Genomic DNA, 22,500 nt, shown 5'->3' with positions numbered 1-22,500 from the left:
TTATTGCTTCACTTGAGGGAGTTATGAAGTATTTGATATTGCGGATTAGGGGCACGTGTAGGGACAACGAGTGTCAATATTGGTGGATAGTGGGGCAACCCACAATTTTATTGATGCACATTTGGTGGAGAGGAGAGGCATACAAACAAAATTTTGAGGAATTTTCAGTTTTGGTGCTTGGTGATAGGACTATGCAGTGTACGAGGTATGTTCCCCGCATGACATTGACCATGGGGAACTACTCGATGACAGATCACTTCTTCATGGTGGACGTTCCGGACACCAATGTAGTGTTGGGAGTGCAATGGCTGTATTCTTTGGGACGTGCTACTACAGATTGGAAGAAGTTGGAGATGGAGTTCATTGGCCTGGACGAAAGCTGGTAGTGTTGAGAGGCATGCATTCATACCCACCTCAGACAATATTAGTGCACATGATGGAGGTTGACTTGAGGCGTGGTGACATAGAGTGGGCTGTAAGGTTGAGGATCTCAGAGACAGGGTATCGAAGCCGCATACACATCTAGACATATTGGCTCTTTTGGAGAGGCATCAGACAATATTTGGGGAGACTCCTCTAGGCAGGCCACTGGATAGAGGGTTCGAGCACACCATTAAGCTAGAGGAGGGGGTACACGTAGTCATCACCACTCCCTACAGACATCCCAAGGCATACCTGGATGAGATTGAGAGAGCTATACAGGAGTTGTTGAGATTGGGACATATCAGGCCAAGCTCGAGTCCTTTCGCTCTTTAGTAGTGTTGGTGAAGAAGAAGGATGGGACCCTTCACATGTGCATGTACTACATGGCCCTCAACAAGAAGACATTGAAGAACAAGTATCCTATTCCACGCATTGATGAGTTGATAGATGAGCTTAGAGGAGCCAAGTACTTCTCTAAGATAGATTTGCGTTTGGGGTACTACCAGATTTGCGTGAGGGAGTAGGACATTCCCAAGACCACCTTCCGTTGCCATTACGGACACTGAGTTCTTGGTGATGCCCTTTGGGCTAACCAATGCACTGGCCACATTTCAGTCTTGTATGAACCAAGCGTTCCGCAAGTAGTTGCGATGGTACGTTTTGGTATTCTTTGACGACATTTTGATATATAGCAGGGAGGAGCACCTCTAACACTTGGAGGAGGTCCTGCGCATACTAGAGGAGCAACAACTATATGCGAAAATGTCCAAGTGTGAGTTCGGTTTGACAAAGATGTTATATATTGGGCATGTGATTGGGAGGATGGAGTACGAGTGCATCATGAGAAGATTACGGTCATCTTGGATTGGCCTACGCCTAGGAATGTAACAGAGTTGAAGGGATTCGTGGGCATTTGTACTTATTACAGGAGGTTCATGAAGGGGTTTTCCCAGCTAGTAGCCCACCTCACAAATTTGTTGAAGAAAGGGGCTTATGAGTGGACAGATGGGGCGCAGGAGGCTTTTGAGCGCCTCAAGAGGGTGATGAGTAGTTGTCTTGTCCTGACCCCTTCTAGATTTTTCACTCCCATTTGTCTTGGAGTGCGATTCGTCAAGGGACGACATTGGAGCAATTTTGTAGCAGGGAGGTCACCCCATAACTTTTGAGAGCTGAAAACTTCAGCCATATGAGAGGTTGTATCCCATATATGATAAAGAGATGCTAGCAATCATGCATGTGTTGGCTAAGTTTTGACAATACTTAGTGGGGAGCAGGTTCAAGGTTAAGACTGATCATAACAGTCTTTGATTTTTCTTGGAGTAGCAAAACGTGCATGAGAGATAACAAAAATGGGTTAGTAAGATCCAAGCATATGATTTTGAGATTGAGTATGTCAAGGGCAAGCAGAACGTAGTAGCTGATGCATTATCATGGAGGCCCGCGACACTCTCTTTGATGGATATTACACAGCATTGGAAGGCACAACTTTTGTTGGAGTACTCCAAAGATTGGAAGGCATGTGAGATCTTGGATCACACTCATGGGGATGACAGGTACTGGGTGATGGATGATGTTATCTACTACAAGGACAAGATTTATTTGGTGCTTGGTTCACAGTTGAGGGAGAAGATCCCGCACATAACTCATGACTCACCTTTGGTAGGGCATCAAGGATTCTACAAGACTTACATGGCCTTAAGGAGGATGTTTTGAAGCATGTTAGGGAGTGTGATACATGCCAGAGGAATAAGGGAGAGCACACACATCCAACTGGATTACTACAACCTCTTCCTATTCTTGAGAGGAAGTGGGAGAGCATATCGATGGAAATTATCACTGGGTTGCTAGCAGTACAGGGGAGAGACTACATCTATGTGGTCATTGACAGGCTGACAAAGTTTATACACTTTTCGCCATTTCAGCTCGATATTCACCGTCACAGGTGGCCGAGTTGTTTTTCCGAGAGGTGTTTAGGCTGCATGGGCTACCTGAAATGATTGTCAGTTTTAGGGACACTAGGTTTATGGGAGGATTTTGGCAAGAGTTATTTCGCCTTGTGGGCACGAAGCTGACGCCTAGCACTAGCTACCACCCTCAGACAGATGGGCAAACAGAGATAGCGAATAAGTGGCTGGAGGAATATTTGCGCAACTATGTGACCGGACATAAGAAAGCATGGGTGAAGTGGATGCATATTGGGAGTATTGCTACAACACCACATATCGTATGTCCATAGGTATGACACCCTTTTGTGCTTTATATGGTTATGATGCACTTAATGTTGCTGATATGGTTTTTGGAGATATCAGGGCTCCGGAGGCCAAAGATTGGATACAAGAGGCACAAGATATCCTTAGAGCACTCAAGGATAACTTGCAGATGACATAGAACCAACATAAGTTATATGCAGACAGGGGCTGAGTAGAGTGACATTTTGAGGTGGGAGATTTGGTTTTCCTGAGATTGCAACCATACAAGCAATCCACACTGAAGCATAAGGGATCCAACCTTGTGTCTATGGGCCATACAGGGTGATCTGACAAGTTGGAGAGGTAGCTTATGAGTTAGAGCTTCCACCAGGAAGCATGGTGCATAATGTATTCCGTGTCTCTTGCTTGAAAAGGGCTTTGGGACAACGATTGACAATTTCCATCGAGTTACCACCATTGGATGATGAGGGGCATTTGATTTTGACGCCAGAGGCTATTTTACAGGAGAGGGAGAGGAAGTTGTGGAAAAAAAACTACTAGGTCAAGGGGCAACAATGGAGTGATGGCCCAATGTCACCTCAGCTAAGGTTCCCTACTCTTTACGAACTTTCACCAATGCGAGGAGACCCGGTATAAGAGGAATCACAATGATAAATGGATCAATGATCGGATAAGGAGTGATTCCTAAAGCCTATTGACAAGAGAGACTCAATTAAATAGCTTACTTGCTTGAGAAGCAAGGTGATGGGCTCCCTAAGAAGGGATACGAGGATACCTTGGCTTAGGGTTGGAGGATATGCCCTAACAAGGGGCTTCCTAGACTTAAGGATCCCTATGGAGAAATGGATTTTATGTAGTCCTTGCGGAATTTGAGTTATAAAGTTACGGGACCATAGAGAACCCAGGCAGACCCAAAGTAGGTCAAGGGTATGGAGTTGATCGACCAAAGAGGGGTTTGACCTAATCGGTGATGAGAATAAGATTAAAGAACAAATTTTCTTTTGAAATTTGAATGCAATGATCCAAGTGAGGACACTAACCCAAAATCAGCGTAGGGAGAGAAATGATCCTCGAGCTAGGGCATGCGATATCTCGGGATTCCATCGTCGGATTGTGCTCAAATTTGGATGACCCCTTGAGAAGACTCCAACACAGTTGTGGACCAATTTTGAAGGTGTTTGGATGGCTACAAAAGATTTCTCGTGATGCCGTAGGAGACCTTCTGGTGTTAGGCCCAGAATTGGGAAAAGTGAAGAAAAGAGAGGGAAATTTGACCATCAAAGGGACACGAGGATCAATGCCTTACTGTTTGGGCTTAATGGAGTCAAGATACACATAGATCAAGAATTTTCATGTGTTAAGGAGCCCTAATTGATCTTTTCTAGCCTCTCTAATGACAACAATTAGGTCAATAGGGATTTTTACTTCAAATTTGCCAAAGAGATGAAGTTTCGAGGTCTTTCAACCTAAGAGGTGCTTCTAGGAACATTCACCCACTCTCTTCAAGTACAGCACATGCATTAAATCACTTATTCAAGGTCCTAGAAGAATTTCAAATTTACTTTAACTATACAAGAATAATGATAATCATAACATGTAGTAAACAAGTAGAGAGTATATCCATTCATCAACTCCGCATTAGAAAGAAGCTCCAAAGACAATAGCGAAAATCCAAACATAATAGTGCATCAAGAAAACTCCAAAAAAGTTTACCCAGCAAAAAGTGTGAAAAACTCACAAGAGATACTAATCCAATCCAAGTGATGGTGAAAAAATGAATCATCTCACTTGTATTTATACAAATCACTAATGAGTTTGATTTGCCTAATTTGGCCTGATTGAGCCCCAAATAATAAAATAATGTGCAATAATAACATCGCTTGGTGACAAGCCCACCAAGATAGATCAATAACACAATAATAAGCCTCTTAAGAGGGTAGAATGATCAATAAAGTGAGTCATTGGGCCTTTGAGGAGGCCTAATGAAGTCCAGAGTGTGCTATGATGTGAGAATGGACAGTGGACAAGGGGTTGGCCCCTTGTTTCCAAGCAAATCCCGGTGGTGCCCCCAAGTGGGTGTGAGGGGCAGAAGGATATTCTCATGGGTTTCCGAGTGGATCGAAAATGCCTATAAACCATCTGTAAGGGCTAGGATGATGTCATAAGCCCTCATTTGGACCCCAGATCATCTGCCAAGTGTATGGTGCAAGTGTGGAGCCAGTTGGGCATGGTGAACTAGGTGCATCATCCTCATCCAAAAGGTGGAACATGATCAATCAATGAGTGGTGTTGTGGATCCATGAAGTAGTCTCTGCTATGGTGGAGGCCCATGGCTCTCAACGCTCTGCCTACAAGTGCCAATGTGGCCCTCTGGAGGGCTAAGACCCTGTATAGGGAGACCAAACCCCAAATGGAGACCCACCTGCAATCCTGCATAAGATCAAATGCATCCCCTTGCCCTCCAATACAACACATCATTAGAATAATCAAGTAAAAGAGCTTACAAGTCATGGAATCAATGGGGCATTTCATGGTGGCATGCCCTTCCATAGTGGACTTTGGCTTGTGTAAGTGTCTCCAAGTTCAAGAAGGAGGTTAATCAAGGACCCTATTAGGTGGTTTCAACCTTTAAAGGTGGTGGCATGTCCATGGTACATCTTTCAAGTGGTAGGTGGCAAATGATATAGTAATGGAATGGAGTGGGGATGAAGGGGATGATCCAGACCACATGTCATGGTACAAGGGTAGCTACAGTAAGGGAAGCCCACATCTGGGTATATGAGTGTAGGAGGGAGCAAATCCTGGTACATGAGTTACCTCGACCTTTGTTTTTCCACCCTTCTTCATATGCCTTTTACCTTTGATTGATTTTTTTTTTTATAATTGCTCGAGGCTCCAGGGGATGAGAGCATGTTGTGTAATATATAGCAGTGGATACCTCTTTAAGGTAGGGCAGTTCATCGCCCACTAGGGGTTGGGAGAGTCATGGGTTCTTTAATGATGAAGGGGATCATTTAGGGCCCATAGGAACCAAAGTGATGGCCATGGATAAGGGGAAGAGATCATGTTTAGCTTTTGCCCACGTGCTAAATTTGTACGTCTCGACCATCTTTTGCATTTTATGGTACATTTCATGTTGAGGGTGGTCAAATTATGCTTTTTCTTTTCTTTTTAGTTGCATCAACCTCCGAGCATTGTTCCAGACTTGACCCAAGGTGTGAATGAGGGGAGGCTAATTGTATGTGGATCTAGTGGACACATGTGGACTCGAATGGGAAAAGAGATGAATGGGGCTAAAATGAATGGAAGGGAGTGATGTATATAGTGTCGGGAAGCGGGACCACACAACCAAAATTGGGATTTCCCATGTAGTGCCAACTCTAAAGCCAATGGTTAGTAAAGGAGATCCGATGGGACTATGATACAAGGCTAACTAGGAAATCGGGTAGTGGAGACAAGAGTGCAAACCTAGCCCACTCTTTTCGTCGAATCCCCCCACCAATCCATGCCAAAAAGTGCCCATGACAAGTAAGGAAAATTACTCAGCTATACAAATGAAAAGCGATATCTTCAGGGTCGGGAGGCCCACATTCAAACATACAATCATAACAAGTGGGCGAGGGACCACATGGCTGGCTCAGGTGGTGGAGATAATGGCACGTCGAGCTATTCGGTGGCTGCAAGGGGCTGCCGGCTAGGACCATCTAGGAGAAAAATTCTCCTATATATACTACCCACAGGTGGTGGGTAACAGGACCATTAGAGAATTCCTTGTCAGGTGGAAGAATTTGCCTGAAGAGGATACCACCTGAGAGGGAGAACAAATTTTGCAGCATCCAACACTACAATTGCTTGAGGACAAACAACATTTGGGAGTGGAGGACTGTCATTTCCCCAATTAATTTTTTTTAAGGAAATTCCCAGTTTTGTAATTTTGGTAATAATATATTATTAGATAAATAAAGTTAGGAGAAATAAGTTGTGGAGATATTAACTAACTTTTTGAAGAAAAAGGCTAAGGATGGAACCTAGGAAAGAAAAAAAAAATTAAAGTGAAAATAATTTGTGGGGGTCACAAAAGGGGAAATCGAACCCCTAGGAGAAAATCGAACCACATTAAGAAGGAAAAACAAGGGGGTCGAATTACTGGATCCCACAAGGAAGGTTGAACAACAATTATAAAAGGAAGGCTAGAGCTTCATTTTGATCATTCTATCTTGGCATTTAATTTCTGATTTTGGAGGGTTTGCTTGAGCTGCTGAGCCTAGTCAACTAGTGTTGCTTAGCACAGGGATTTCCAAGCGGAAAATTCCAACTCGCTTTCAGTGAACCAAGTGTGTCACCCTAAGAGAGAAATTTGGAGCTGACTGGAGATTTCCTTTTTTGAATTTTGTGAGCCATTTCATCTCTGCAATGGGTGGCACAAATTCTTCCAGGAGGACATAGTAGCAGAAATAGAGTTGCTTGGAGGTGGAGATTGTCGGGGAGATTTGCCTCAATAATTTGCAGGAATTTTGCTTGGAGGAGGATGAGTTTCCTTGAGAAGTTTCGGGGCTGGAAGTGACTGCATTTGTGAGGGCCAAAATTTTCTCTCTAGGGCCTGGCACAGGGGTTTTACCAGGTCATGTTGCTGGAGCAATTGCCACAACCTTTGTGCTCGAAAATAGATGGAATTTCACTCATTTCAACGTATTTTCCAGTGGTTTCTCAGTTATTTTGGTGGAGTATTTTGGGTGGAGCAGCTGTAGATTTTCTGGTGGGACGTAGAGCTGGGGAGTGGGTGATTTCACTTAATTTTAGGTAATTCCAGGAGGTTGGAATTAGCCCAAAATCTTTCTGGGTTTTGTTGGTCCGGGATCGAAGAGCGTTTTCCTAATTTTTTTAGAATTTTTGGAGCAGATTTGAGGTCTCAAATATCAGTTTGCCTCCAACAGCGACAACAATACATTTCTGGGCAGAGTGTGCAGCGAGTGAGCCTATTTCAACGTGGAGTTATTCTCACCTTGGTTTTGCACCTTTGCTTTAGCAAACCCAGGTGCACTCATTCCACTACGTTTTGTACTCAAATTCTTATTGGATTATTCAATAAAATGGCTTAGCTCAATTGTTTTTGCTCAACAATGTTCTAAATTCGTTGTTTTGTGGAGTTTTCAGATTGCATGCTTATTTGCTGCTATAGGTAGCTCATGTTTTGATATTTCACTGTATTTCTCTAGATAGAATATTACACACTGGTCCCTCCTTAGTCTTCGAAGCCTCTCGCTCCCGATCCTTTGCCATTGTTGGATCTGGTCAATGTGACCTCTTAGAGGTCCTACCTTTCTCAAATTTCACATCCTTTTTGACCACTATTTTCCTTTGTGTTGGAATGTAGACCTTGTAGGCCTTTGAAGTTGTGTTGTATCCAACAAAGATGCCCTTTTCTTCTGAGGGCTCTAGCTTAGTCCTCTTTTTAGATGGTATGTGGACATAAACTGGACTATCGAAGATGCAAAGGTGGTGCACCTTTGGTTTCACTCTTGTGAAAACCTCCTTAGGATTTTTGTCTTCCAAAATTCTGTGAGGGCTCCTGTTCTGCAAATCCACAGTCGTGTTGCATGCCTCTGCCCACAAGGACATGGGCAGATCTATTTGATGGATCATAGCCTTGGCTACCCTGATGATGGCCCTATTCTTCCTCTCTGCCTTTCCATTATGCTGTAGATTATATGGCATTGTCAGTTCCTTCTTGATTTTTGTTTTCTTGCACAAATTCTTAAACTCATTGGAGATATACTTGCCTCAATTGTTTGATCTGAGAACTTTGATTTTCTTCCCTGTCTGGTTTTCCACAAGAGCCTTAAACTCTTTGACCAGCGTTGACTGCACCAGGGCTGGCTGCAGGGTTGCCTTTTGTTGACCAATTTTGCCTGGACTTTTTCGGAGTGTTTTGGGCTGATTAGACCTGCTGTTGGAGGCTGAATTTGACTGGGTTTGATCAAGCTGAATTGAGGAAAAATTCTGCCCTGTTGACCCACGTTGACTTTTCTGATTAGGGCTCTTTTGCTGCTGTCATAAATTATGAGATTTGTAAGTTGTACTATCTCTCTCTGCTGAACTATTGAAGAATAAGAAGAATTGATCAAGGGTTTCCCCACATTGGGGTTTGTCCCTGGCTGGTGCCACATCTTGTGTCCTCTTGTCTTGGCTTGTCTTCCACTGTTTATGTTTATGTTCTATTTGCATTTTACTATCATGTTGATGTGATTGCTAAACTGGATATTGATATTGGGCTAATAAAAAAATTGAAGTAAAATTGCTCTAAAGCATAGAATATACCATTGTTACCTAAAATTAACAGGTTCCCTAGAAAATTCTGTGTTATTGTATTGTACGAATGTGTTTTTAGTTCTGTTCGATTCCGCTGCAAAAGAGTAGAGAAATTGTGTGTCTTGGTGTTACAATTTAGTTTCAGAATTGTTCATTACAGCAGTGCAGAATTTTCAAGGAACTACAAATTGACCCACCCCCCTGTGGCACAACTCACACAGGTTGTCACTGCCATGCGCTAGAGCTTGTACTGGTTGTCCTCTCAACAAGTACAAGTTATCCTCTCTACCTCCAATTACTCGCCTCATGCTATGATCAAATCTCCTCGGCCTGACAAGTACATGTCCACCTATAACGCTGACCTCAACACCCTTGTCCTCCATAGCCAAGATTGAGAGTAAGTTCTTCTCAAGCCCTGGTACATACAACACTTCAACTTCCACTGGACTCTCTAAATCCAACTGGATTATACAATGGCTATTTTTGTGTTATTGTGTTTGTGCAGTTCTATATTTCTAATCTGAGAATGACGTGCTTATGGATTCTCATGCTAAATTTATTCGATATCTTCACAACTCTTTCTTACCACTTCAAGGACTGAATGCACTCCATATTCAGCTACATCTCTAAATTTGATTTATTTCAGAATAACTACATACAAAGATCTTTGTTCTGTTCTTTTGGTGTTTCATTTTTGAACTGACCATTTCCAGTGTCCTTCAGCATTTCTCACAAGAACTCATGCTTTGTGTACTTATTCTGATAGCTATATTGTGATAGGTAGAGGCACTTGCAGTTCAGTTGACACAAAGAGAAGGAGAGTTGCTCCAAGAAAAAGCAGAAGTGAGAAAGCTGGCTACTCTTTTCAAACAGGTAAATGGATATTGTTGATTTCAAGTGTTTGCTGGAGATTGGCTATTTTTGATCAAAGTTACTTTTGTGTACCTCTCATTATTTTTCTGGGTGATTGATAGTTAAAGTTTATGCTGATAGAACTGGAGTCTCTTGTTTATGTTTCATCTTCCAAGGATACCCCAGAAAATAGCATATTTAATGTTACTCTATTCTTTGATCAACTGTAGTATGCTTTTGAATTTGAAATTCAGTCACGAAGTGTTTGATATTTGGAAAAGAACATTTTATTCTGTGGAATATATGATGTCTACGGTGTGAAGCTGTTTATGGTCCAGTTCACTGTTAGAAAACACAAATACCTTAGTTTATCATGATTACAAATTTTCATATCTTCTGCTAGCCTCACTTTGCACAGAGCACTGCTCCCCAGCTGTGCCCAAGCAGTGAGCATTCCATCCAGAGATTTTTCCCGATGACCTTGGAAGTTAGGAGTGATGAACCTCATTGATCCAAGGCTCTGAAATCAACAAGGTTTATTTCCTGAATATGACATGAACAACTTGGTTCATAAACTGAATGTCCAAAATAAATGGGATAACATAAAATAATCCAGACAGATTAATACATATTATATTGAATAAAATATGAGTGATGATAATACAATGCCATGTGACAATATACTTATAATATATAGAATTGACTAGTCACAGTGGTTAATAAGTCATGTCCCTTTATTAGGTCACACCTTTTAAAGAAGATGTGTTCTTTCATTTATTATTAATTAATAATTATTATTTGTCATTGTTATTATTATTTATTGATGTTTTTATAGTTGTATGTTCATGTTCATTACATGGCCTACCCTTTAGAAATGCTTTGTTCTCAAAGCAGAAAAGGGTTATGCCTTGGTTACGTCTTGTAATTACCTTCTCATCATTCCTCATCCTTGAATTGGTCATGGTTGAGTACATGAAATGATATGATCTCTTGAGCATGGAGTAGAGTTGTTGAATTTTGAAGGGTTTGACCACCTGAACTCAATCTTTTGTGGATTTGTGTGGTGACAACTTTTGTTTTAAGATTGAATTGTATTGGACCTAATATTCTTTGAAATGAAGTTTGAATATTCAATATTGTCTTTATTCAGAACAATGTTGATACACTGATTAGTCAAAACATCTATTTTTGTACTAGGATGTCGATAAGGCGTCCGTATGGCATGGTCTTTTCTAACTATATTTATAGTGCTGTCTTGTTTCACTTTTGGTAGTATGCCTTTTTGCATATTTTTGTTTCTTTGTTGATCATTGAATGTTTATTGGTAGAGATACTTGGATTTTCCTTCGTTCGTACTTCAATTTTTGATCATATCCTTACTTTAAGAAGATCAGTCATTTTTTTGTCGACTAGTGGTTCTTTGTTGACACATTGATCTAATGTTTCTTGGAGTACTTTTCACTTTTTAACTTCTTAAAATGTGTGATCAAACTTTGACTATGATTCTTAAGTCGATAAATTTCTGTCTTTATTAGTGACAACCTTGTCAAGTTATTTTTGATGGTCGTACAAATTTTGTAATGACTTCTGACTATCTTGAAGGATCACCATTGATTCATTATGTAGGTCTTTTGATGAGGGTGCTATTGTGCATGATCATTATAAAGTCCTGCAATGTTATTTTTTTCTTCTTAAAGGAGAATATCAAAAGTCTCTTTTTCATTTTTAAGAGGAAGGTACATGGTGCATCTAGCTAGGTTGAACTAAGAATTATCTCAATGTTATTATCGAACATGGACATAAAAAATATTTTGGATATGAATTTATAACCATAAATTGTTATTTGTAAGTCCTTAATTTCATATTCATTGCCAAAAGTGCTTTTCTTTTCGATTATACTTGGCTCTAGAGTTAATAATTGATTCACCAAGCCAACATTAATGTAATTTAAAAATTTTCCTTGGTTCACACTTATAATGATGTTAACATTTTTTTCTTGAATACTCCCTTTGAGTGTTAATAATCCAAAGCATGAGGTGGAAGACCTTTATAGAAAAACCTTCCCTCTTTTTAGTAAAATAATACACATAATATTTTTTCTTTTTCTTTTAGCCCATGGGGTGTAGCTCAATTGGCGATTGCCATGTTATGAAGCATTATGTAAACTTGAGATTCAAGGTTCAAATCTCTTTTGGGTCAAACCAACCAAAAAAAAATTATATCTTTTAAATAAATTGTGTTATGACGAGTCCATGGGGGGCAGCTTAATTGGTGATCATCATGTTATGAAGTGTTATGTAAATTGTGAGATTCAAGGTTCAAATCTCCCTCGTGGGTGTTTACCCCACCTTTTTATGTTATGACTCTATTTTTGCTTTTTTTAGTTATGGACTTTATTTCCATCTATTAACTATATCTCTAGTCTTAAAATTCGATCTATCAAAAAATATAATTAATATATAATATTATTTATCAATGGTTGCACCTTTAACCTTTGGACATCCCCCTCGACTGGATTTTGATATTCACAACATGAACTTTGAAATTTCAACCTTGTGACAATGTGTATGGACTTTGAGTACTTCTGAGAGAGATTCAACAATGTACGTGCGATGCTCAAGCAATGTGACTATGAATATTGTACAATTGGGCGATAGTGGATCTGTGCGACGATTGCTTGATTTTGAAGGTGGCTATTTTATTGACAATAGTAGATTTGATTCTTTACCCTACATATTGCATGAGAGGTAAACTTGTGATTTTCATCACATGACAGGGTTTTAATGTGTGACATATATGCCTTTTGTTGTTTTTTTTTTGTTGCTTTGGGATGGTACATGGATCATCTTACTTCATTAGGTGATGCATGGGATACTACACATTGGTTTGGTGGTTTATATTGTGGATTATTCGGGTGATTGTTTCTCTTTCATGATTTCACTTGATTCTCATATGGATAGTGGTGACATGCTCTTTGGTGCTTTGCTAGTGGTGGGTGCCCCATCTAATGGTGTCCTTTAGGTATTGCATGCATTTCCTTCATGGATCAATTTGTTTGATGATTCTTGCACATTTACCTTACATGATCACCATTGGCATCATGGTATTTGCATATTTGTATGAAGGCTTAGTCATGGCATTGATATTCGAGTGTCTAATATGCTCCTACAATTATGTTTAATACAATGGGTACCCACTTTCCTAGAGTACTCATCCTCTTGCACATTTGGCCTTCATGCACGCTACTTGGTGATGTGATTGAGTGACCTAGGTTTTTGAGGGTAACTTGGCATGGTTTGGCACTTGAGTGTGATATTTGAGGAGTGCTCCACTTCTCTCATTGATTTCTTTATGCCACATATACTTTGCAGATTTGGAGAAAGTTGCTTGCCCTACTAATTGTGACTATGCCTTGGAAATTGTAACATGTGTTCAAAGTTGTGATGATTGTTGCTTTGGGCATTATGAACAATGCATCAGGAGTTGTGAACTTGCCTAGGGTGTTGTGATGTTACCTAGGTCATTGTGATGTGCGTTGGGAATCGTGAATTGCCTATAACAATGGAGGAGATGTGTCACAACTTACAAGTTTCTTCCATGGCGATCTTTCTTCATTAAGTGGATATTCACATTTGGGCACATGATTTAGGTGATTTCAGCATATGTATGGGGGTTGATGGTATTATTGGTAAGAACGCCCTAGGGTTTGATCAACTTTGACATGTCTATCGTAACCTTATGGTGATATCTGAGTAGGTAGACAATGATTTTCATGGAGCACTCCAATCTTTGTGGAATGGATGATCAATCTTGTCGAAATGTGGCATATGTTCTTGGTGCATATTAGCTAGTCTTTTTTGCAAGTTTGGATTGTCAAAGTCAATTTGGGAGCCATAAAGGAGTAGTATCAATACGTTGGAAGAGGTAAACCCTCTTTGTTACATTGTTGTAAAGTGAAAGAATTTTTGCTTTAATTCCTTGTGAAATGTTACTGTAAAATCTAGCACCTTAGCGCAAAGCCTCACTAAGCTAGTAAGCACTCTAGGTTAAGGGCAAGAACGGGATTAGTCACCACTATCACCTTAGCAACCGTTCCCATGCTATCCTCTGGTTGGATATTAACCCCATAAGGGAGGCTTCCCCAATAGATCTTAGAGATTATATAACCCAAGTACTCCTACGCTAAATACCCTCTGTGGGTTCTCCCAATTAAAATGTTCAATAAATAAGGTTTTAGGTAAATTGATATGTAATTCTGATGTAGCAATTTCAAATGATCTTATGACTAAATCTAGAGGGCTCAAAAGTCTGGAGAGAGGCTCAAATAGGTTTCCAAACACATGCTGCCTTTAAATTACTAATTGCTGTTATAAATTAAGGGTTTCTAGAACAGTTACAACATGCAAAATTTATAATAGCAATAACAAAATAGCCTAAAATTGATAATAAGCAAGTAATAAACACATAATATTTAATAGATAAACAAGGAAATACATTACAATGAATTCAATGGTTGAAAATGCATAATACAACAATTCATCACTGGACATCAACCCTAATTAATGGCTGAAAAATGCATAAAAATGATATTTATGCTCTTTCAATTTAGTACATGTGAAAGCTTAACCTAGGACTAAGGTCCAAGGTACTTTATGCTATTAAATGCAGATTTGTAGTAACCTATCCCAAATTTACCCTAGAAAACATAAGAAAATAAATTTAGGATTTTAAATTAAAAAAGGAAGCATTCGCACATCACAGACTAGTGCCTTTCTCAAACTTGGGCTAATGGAGTCTAAGGTAAGGTTTGTAGAAGAGGATTGATGGAAGAGAGTTATGAGAGAGAAAATGATACAAAGATGTTTCTCTTCATAAAAAACCCTAGCTATATTCAATCAATTGGAGGTAAAAAGGCAAAGAAGATATACTAAGGTTCCTTGATGAAAACTTGATGATAATCTTCCAAAGGAGATGTTAGAGCCATAAAATATCCAATACATATGGTGAAAATTTCAATGAAACCCTAATTCTACAACAATTACAAAGGTGGAAGAAGATGCTCACAATGAACTTACACAAAATCACCATAGAATCACATTTATCATCCAAAAGAAAAGTCCATCCAAGTGTTGCAAACATTGCGATTTTATCATGGAAAAAATCAGGAAATTGCATTTTTTTGGCCTGGTTAATTTTTTCGACCATAAAAATGGGTGATTTTTTCAAGGGCAAAAAAATCACAATTTTATCGTAAACTGCTTGAAAAAATTGGGAGTCGATGGACAAGATCGCTAGGTTGCGAGCAAGGGGTGATTTAAATAATGTTATAAGAATTGGATTGAACCGGACCCCTGGAATGCAATTTAGAAAAAGGAAATAATATATGGTTGGGGCAACCTAATATTTAAACCTAGGGCACTGTAACCCAGCAAATTGGGTAAATCCCTAGGAGAAATTTTTTCTCCTATTTTAGATGGCCAGCCAGGCAACAACTCTACACATTAGCTTGGTGATCATGATACGACAACTCCACCATTTGCACCGATCACTACACTTCTCACCATCCGACATTCCTCTTGAATGAAGGTGGGCTACCAGTCAATAGATACTTTGATCATTTTTGCAATCGGGTCCTTTACTTAATGTTTTGGGCATTTAGTATGGATAAAGGGGTGATCTGGGTGATTGAGCGATCTTGATTGTAAACTTATTCTCTCACCTTATTGAGGGGGTGGGGGAGGATGGGGGTAATTCTTAACCCTAGTCTAGTGTGACCTCCCCTATGGCCATAGGTGTATAGGAGGGGCGCTACTTGGAAGACTTGGATTGAAATACCGTGTTCATTCTCCCTTTTACCATACTTATCACTTTCCATGTCACATTATAAGCCCTTGATACCATCTCCATTCTTTCCAATTTGTCATTGGTTCATTGCGATTTGGGACTCTTTTATCTCTTATCCACATCCTTGGGTAGGGTTGGAAAACATTTCCTTGCAGGTTGATGTAGCTAAAATAATGGAAACGCATAATATGGCCATAATGAAAGAAAAAGAAAATCAAAATGCAAAAGATGGTCGGGACATAAGTTAGCGTTTGGGAAAAAGCCTAGCATGAGCTCTACTCTCCTCGTTAGCCATCACTCGGTTCTTAAGCACTTGATGCTCCATCTCATTAAAAGGAACCCTTGCATGTTCCAACTGTGATGAGCAATAAACTGCCTCATCTTAAAGATTAAATCAAATGCTATATCATAAAGAGAAAGCTTTAAATCCTTGAGATATGCACCAAAATACAAAGCATTATAAAAAAGAAGTAAAATGCGCACCAGAGGGGTGGAAAAAGCAGGCCGAGCAAGTTAACTTATGCATCCACGATTACTCCCTCCATTACATCTATACACTTAGGATGTGTACTCCCATTAGTTGGTCCCCTGACCATGGCACTTGTTCAGGAAGTCTTTCCTCTCCACTGCCACTTGCTTTCAGCAACACCTATTGATTGAAGGCTAAGTCACGTGACACAGGAACACAAGACGCGCAGGACACAAAAATTCGAGTGTTCGACACGTGCACATTAACCCCCCGGAATAGGACATGTTATATATATATATATATATATTATAAATTAATACTAAATAGATATTTCTTACACAAATTCTCATTGATGATATAAATTCAGACATAGATCTAGATTCTACATTGTAAATTTCAAATTTGTAAGTTTTAAAAAGTAACATTATGCATACATATACAATTGTGACAGATTCATTAATGATGCAATAGGAGAAAGACAAGAAACTGCAGTTTTCTCATTAAGTCATCAAAATCAAAATTCCCATATGTGCTCCAATTTCTTTCACAACAAGAGGATGAAGTCACCTGAGAGAGGAGCCTCATGGCTAACTGCTATAGAGGAGGGCTTGTTGCCTCATGAGTTGCCCACCAAGAATAGGGCTTCTTAGCACCCTGTCTTTAATCACATCATAGCTTGCAAATCGCCCAGTGCTAGTGGAAAAATTTGCAAAGGCATCCGCCACCTCATCAAGGGATGCTCTATCCTGAAAAGTCCGCCTCAATGCATCCTTCCTCCCTAGTGAAATTTCACCATTCATGTGAGGAGGGAATCTGCGGGAAGGTCCACCATTCAACCACTCATGGTTGTAGTATTTTGGGTTAAATGAGTGAGCCAAACAATGCAAAGGTGTGCAATTCTTGTCCCATCGTTGACAAGAATATCCTGTATGGTGGTGAAGAAGGCCTTTGATGATGTCTCATACTCGGGGCACTCACTTTGTAAAATAATGGTCCTCATAGACTCAATCATGGAATCCCATCCCTCATAAACCTCTCTTAGGATGGGTTGGTCTGTATCTACCCTCTCCCACCAAGCATCATCTAACACTATGTCCTTCACTCTTTTTGAGGTTGCTTGATCTATCTTTCTCCAAAAAGACCAAAACTCTGACATAACCATGGCCCCAAGAGTGGTCTTGACCTCCCTTAACCTCTTCAACATGATGATTGAAGAGGCAAACCGTGTATCTGCAGTCTTCAACAATGATAGATGGGTGTACTCTAGGACACGCTGGACATGAGAATTGGACACATGTCCTAGAGAATTGTGTCTGATTCGTGGGATTCAGGACATGGGGGGGGAGAGGACGAATCCAGTTTCTTAGGTTGAAGGTTTAATCTTGGAAATGCTACCTCCCCTTGAGGGTTGGAAGTATCTAATAGGGTTGACTACTTAGCCACCCCTACAAAGGTAAGGAACACCTTTACGAGATTTGTTCTATTTAGATTTTTGAAGGTGATCCAAGTTTGAAGTATTAATATGCCCTTAACACTTGAGTATGGTCCACTTAGATGCATTTATGCTCTTAGTCTCTAATGAATGGTTGCTTTTGCTTGAATTTGAGTTGGTTTTACCAGGTGGTCCAAAGCAACAAAGGCCTTGAGGGCACCCTACTCCACAATGCATATGATGCCCGGGCCATTCATTACATTCTAGGGAGCATGATGACCTAGCAAATGCAATGTTGCACACTTTTGGCAGAATGTGTAAATTTTCTTAAATCTCTGCAACTACTTAGATGCTATGAAACTGGATTCGTCCAAAACCCTGGACGAATCGCGAATCGGACGAATCGGACACGATTCTGTCCTGACACGTGTCATGATGGCAGGACTCGTCGTGTCCTCTTGTGGCACGTCGTGTCCAGGGGCGTGTTCTAAATTCGAAAGCGTGTCACGATTTTCCTGTCGAGTCCTGGTTTGCGGATTCGTTTTCGGATCTGCTGCTAGGTTAAAAGTTAAAACTTAAAAGGGGCGTGTTACTGTTACTTCCTGAAGTCTTAATTGCCATCAACTTATGAAACCATTTGATCTTATTTCCTCAGTTCACGAGTTGTGAACCATATGTATCTTTTGCGTTAAAATTCGATGAGGAATGAATCATCCAGAGCTTATATTTATAGTCATTTTGATTGAATATGAAGGGACACATCGAGTTAGATAAAACCGACTTGAGGGCAGACTTGCAAACAAATCATGATCAGTGAGCACTTGAACGTGATCAAGATGTTCGACATTTCTGTGAAACCCGCACTCGTTGTTGCACGTCTGATGGACGAATGATCGTGTGGGTATTTGGGACCACAAATGACATGGTGACCACTGAGGAGTGGGATCATCGTGGATGTATTGACGTGGATAGGTAGGGACATGGATGAGCGTTGACATGGGTGTGTGGGGACCGTTGGGTTAATTATATATATGCTCAATATATGTTATTGTCCAATATATATGGTAAATTTGAGAGTGGGGACTACACATTTTTAATTTATTGTCGATTTATGTTATATATTTTATATCATATAAATATAACATATAATATATTTATATTTGATATAAATATATGTATATATATGTCTACTAAATTAAAATTTGTGTAAGAAATATGATAATATCTAATTTTTAATATATATATATATATTTTTAAATATATTATATATATATTTTTTAATAAAATAATATATAACGTGTCCTAACGTGTCCTGTTCCGGGGGTCAGCGTGTCCCGAATCCGACACCACGAATCCCGAATCCTACGTGTCCCGAATCCCTGTGTCAGGTGACTTAGCTTAGATGAATTTACTGAAAAATCAAGGCAACTGAAAATTGAAACCAAGTTTAACTTTCACCAAGATACAAAGTTTCTTAACACTCAACATGAAACAGAAAATAGTTGAGATAAAAACAGATGCACACACAAATTTGACACTACTGTTTTACCTAGGAAATCCAAATGGGAAAACTTGCTTTCTTTGTTGTGGTCTTTTTGTTGATTTTTTTTGAGCAAATAAATCTTTTATAATTCAATGCGCTGCTACTACAACTGGCAAATAATCTTTGAGAAAGCTCTCGTCTTTCTTTGCACTAATCTCAACTCCACCAATTGTTCTTAGCCTGTCACTGCTCTCGGCTTGCTCACACAATTATTCTCTGCTAAAACTAGTCTCGGCTTGCTCCTTGAATTCTTGAACTTCACTCCTCAACCAATGCGGTATACCATCAACAAAGAATGATCAATCTTTGTGCCTTCGTCCTTCTCTTGCCTTAATAGACTTTCAATGCATGCAAGAGGCCATGTTCGAATGGCTGTTTGCACTGGTGCAACAAGTTCCTTTTGCTAGTTAACTGAAGCAAGTCTCAGTTACACTTGGACTAGCTCTCAGTTAACTAGCTTGAGTTGCTCCTTGATTTCCTCTAGTTGTGAACTGAGTTAACTGAGGACTTAACTCGTCCTCTCTTCAATTGTCTCTGAAGTCTTAACTCGTCCTAATTGAGCTTGTCTCTGCCACCTCATCCTGTAGTCTAACTGAAGAAGACTCCAATGAATTGAAGCTCTAGCACTATGGTTGTAATCTATTGATGACCATTCCAGTGAACTCGAAATCAACTCATCACAACTGAAGTCTAACTCATGATCTCTCATGTAAGCTAGAGAAAGACAAATTGAAGTCTTTACTGGCTAAGGCACAAGCTAGAAGACCTTCCTTTGTTACATTTTCAACACTCCCTCTTAGCAAAGAAGGGATTTTGTAGAACTCCAAACTTATCTCTAAAAAACACGAACTTGCCTTTGACTAAGGCCTTCGCCAAGATATTTGTAACTTGCTCATCTGTGGGAATGTACAATAGCTTTACTATCCCTTTCTGCATACAGTCCCTGAGATGATGGTACCTGATCTTGATGTTCTTGGAGTGGTCATGAAAAACTGGAATCTTAGAGAGCTTAATGTAACTCTGATTATCATAGTAAATCATGGTGGGCTCCAACTACTGCCTGAAAAGACCCACAAGCAACTTCCTTATCCAAATGGCTTCACACGTTGCCAAATTGGAAGCCATGTGTTCAGCCTTTGCTGAACTAAGAGCAATTGATCTTCGCTTCCTGTTGAACCAGGAAACAACTGTTGACCCAATGTTGAGGACACAACTTGAAGTACTCTTCTGATCTGTGGAGCTCCTTGCATAATCTGCATCTATGAAGCCCTCAAGCCTCACTCCATCAACCTATCTAAACCATAACCCATAATCTTCCGTGACTTTGAGATACCTCAAGACATGCTTGGCAGCAACCTAGCAAACTTTGGTAGGCTCCATCATGAACTGGCTCAACTTGTTCATTGCAAAGCATATGTCAGACCGTGTGTTGACTAAGTACATCAATGACCCAATAAGTTGACTGTACAATGTGGCATCTACTCGCTATGCTCGACTAGTGTCCACCTTCCTCCAATTTGTGACTAGAGGTGTGGTCATGGGCTTACAATACTACATACGAAACCTCATGTGAATCTCTGTAGTGTACTTCCCTTGCCCCAAGAAGATTTCCTCTTCACCCTGCCATACCTCCAGCCCAAGGAAATAGTGCATAAGCCCTATGCCCTTCATCTCAAACTCTCTTGCAAGATCTGCCTTGCAATCTTGGATCAAGTTGTATGTTCTAGTGAAGATAAGATTGTCAACATAGAGCAATAGAATGGGCAGAAGCCCTCTAACCGTGATGTAGTACAGGTTGGCATTCACCTCACTCTTAATGAAGTCCAATCCTTGAAGGTAGCTGTCAATGCGAGTGTACCATGCTCTTTGTGCCTGCTTGAGCTGGTATGGATCTGAGTGATCATGATGAGGTAATTGGTAACTATGTCAGTTATGGACATCTAAATGGATCTGAGCTTATTTCTCAAGATCATCTTCTTGTTAATGTTTTTGCTCTGGTAGAGACTTGTTCTGGAAAGGTGAAGAACAAGTTATCCTTCACTATATCTAAGATCGCTTGCTTGGCTTTAATCCCTTCTCCCTTTTCCTCGCTGCCAATTGCTATAGATCGGTCAGCAATGGAATTGTTTGCTCAATATTGATTTTATAGTAACAATATAGACTAGAACAATTTTCTTTTTGATATCAACTTCCATTGATACAATTTTTAACTTCTTTAGAGCATTCAAATCATCAAGCAGTTACACTTAAGAAAATCTCAACCATTAAGATCAATAGAGTAGTAGAGATCACGATGAGACAATGAAACAAGAGACACCAAAATTACCCTGGGAAAACCCCACTCCAAGGGGAAAAACCCAACAACCTTTCCTTATGAGAAATTGTTCAATTCATCCAATTTGTACATCTAATTTTCCAGTCAAAATGTCAACCTTTGACCATAATAAATGCTAATTCAAAATCAGTGAAAAGAGAGAAAAGTCAATGATCTGCTCATTGGTCAAAGTTTGGTCAAGGGGCCGAATTTCGGCCTGTAGCTGCTAGTCAAAGGGTTGAAATTCGGTCCTGCAATTCCATAGAGAGTTTGATCAAACCACAGAGTTTGACGTGTGGTCAAACCTTAGTCAATGCCTCAGAAATAGCTCCAAACTTCGGTCAACAAAAAATCAAAGATGCTAGGAATATTCTACCTCCAATTTCAGTCTACAACGCAGTCAAACAACAGGGAAAAGTCCAAATCAAAGCTGGCCAACACAGAGAATAGAAAGTCAACTCATTGGTCAAGATAGTCTTCTTCTTCTTCACATGTGTGAACATATCTTCTTTTGTAGAATAGGTCCGAATTGTTGTGGATGGATGCCCAAGTGGAGTGAATCGAATGCCAATATATAGTAGTCCAAATAGGTGGGTTTTAACCTTGGGTCAAACCTCTTCAAGAGGTGGGGTTAACTTGTCAAGCTGGGGCTGACTTGGAAAACTAGAAGACAAATGATTTCTCCTTTGATTTTGATGATGAAAATACTAATCGTAGCTACAATTTCTCAACACTCCCTCTTAGCCAAGGAGGTAATTTTCATTGACTCCAACAAATGTACAAATGATGAAACAAATTTCCTCATAAGGAAAGGTTGATAGCATCAAGCTCATTCCACAAGCCGAAACCAATGGCAACAAGGTTAAAACTCAACTGACCGTGGGATCTATCAATATTGTTCATGAGGCCAAACTCTCCAACCGTATGAAATGGTTTCTCAGTCAAGCGCAATGACCCAATAGAGAATTCAAAATCAATCTTCTCAACCAAGCCCACTGGTCTCTTAGTCAAAGACAATGACTCAAGGAAGAGAACTCGAAATCAATGTGCTTGACCAAACCCACTTGTCTCTCAGTCAAACACAATAACCCAAGGGATCACTCC

At 39.9% G+C, this 22,500-nt stretch overlaps 1 protein-coding gene across 1 annotated transcript in view; it reads left to right on the top strand.

Annotated features, from left to right (window-relative positions):
• The window catches only part of SCAB1 (plectin-like protein), a 305,903-nt gene that overhangs the window by 11,411 nt on the left and 271,992 nt on the right, over positions 1–22,500 (top strand). Inside the window, exon 3 of the mRNA XM_089369662.1 lies at positions 9,723–9,815. Within this exon, the coding sequence (XP_089225788.1) occupies positions 9,723–9,815 (93 nt within the window). The remainder of the gene's footprint in view (positions 1–9,722; positions 9,816–22,500) is intronic.

This window comes from Pinus tabuliformis, chromosome 8 (assembly GCF_031772625.1).
Source record: "Pinus tabuliformis cultivar Carrire ecotype Pingquan chromosome 8, CPIR1, whole genome shotgun sequence".
In the NCBI taxonomy this organism is placed as follows: Eukaryota; Viridiplantae; Streptophyta; class Pinopsida; order Pinales; family Pinaceae; genus Pinus; species Pinus tabuliformis.
This window is presented reverse-complemented; position numbering and strand designations above follow the sequence as displayed.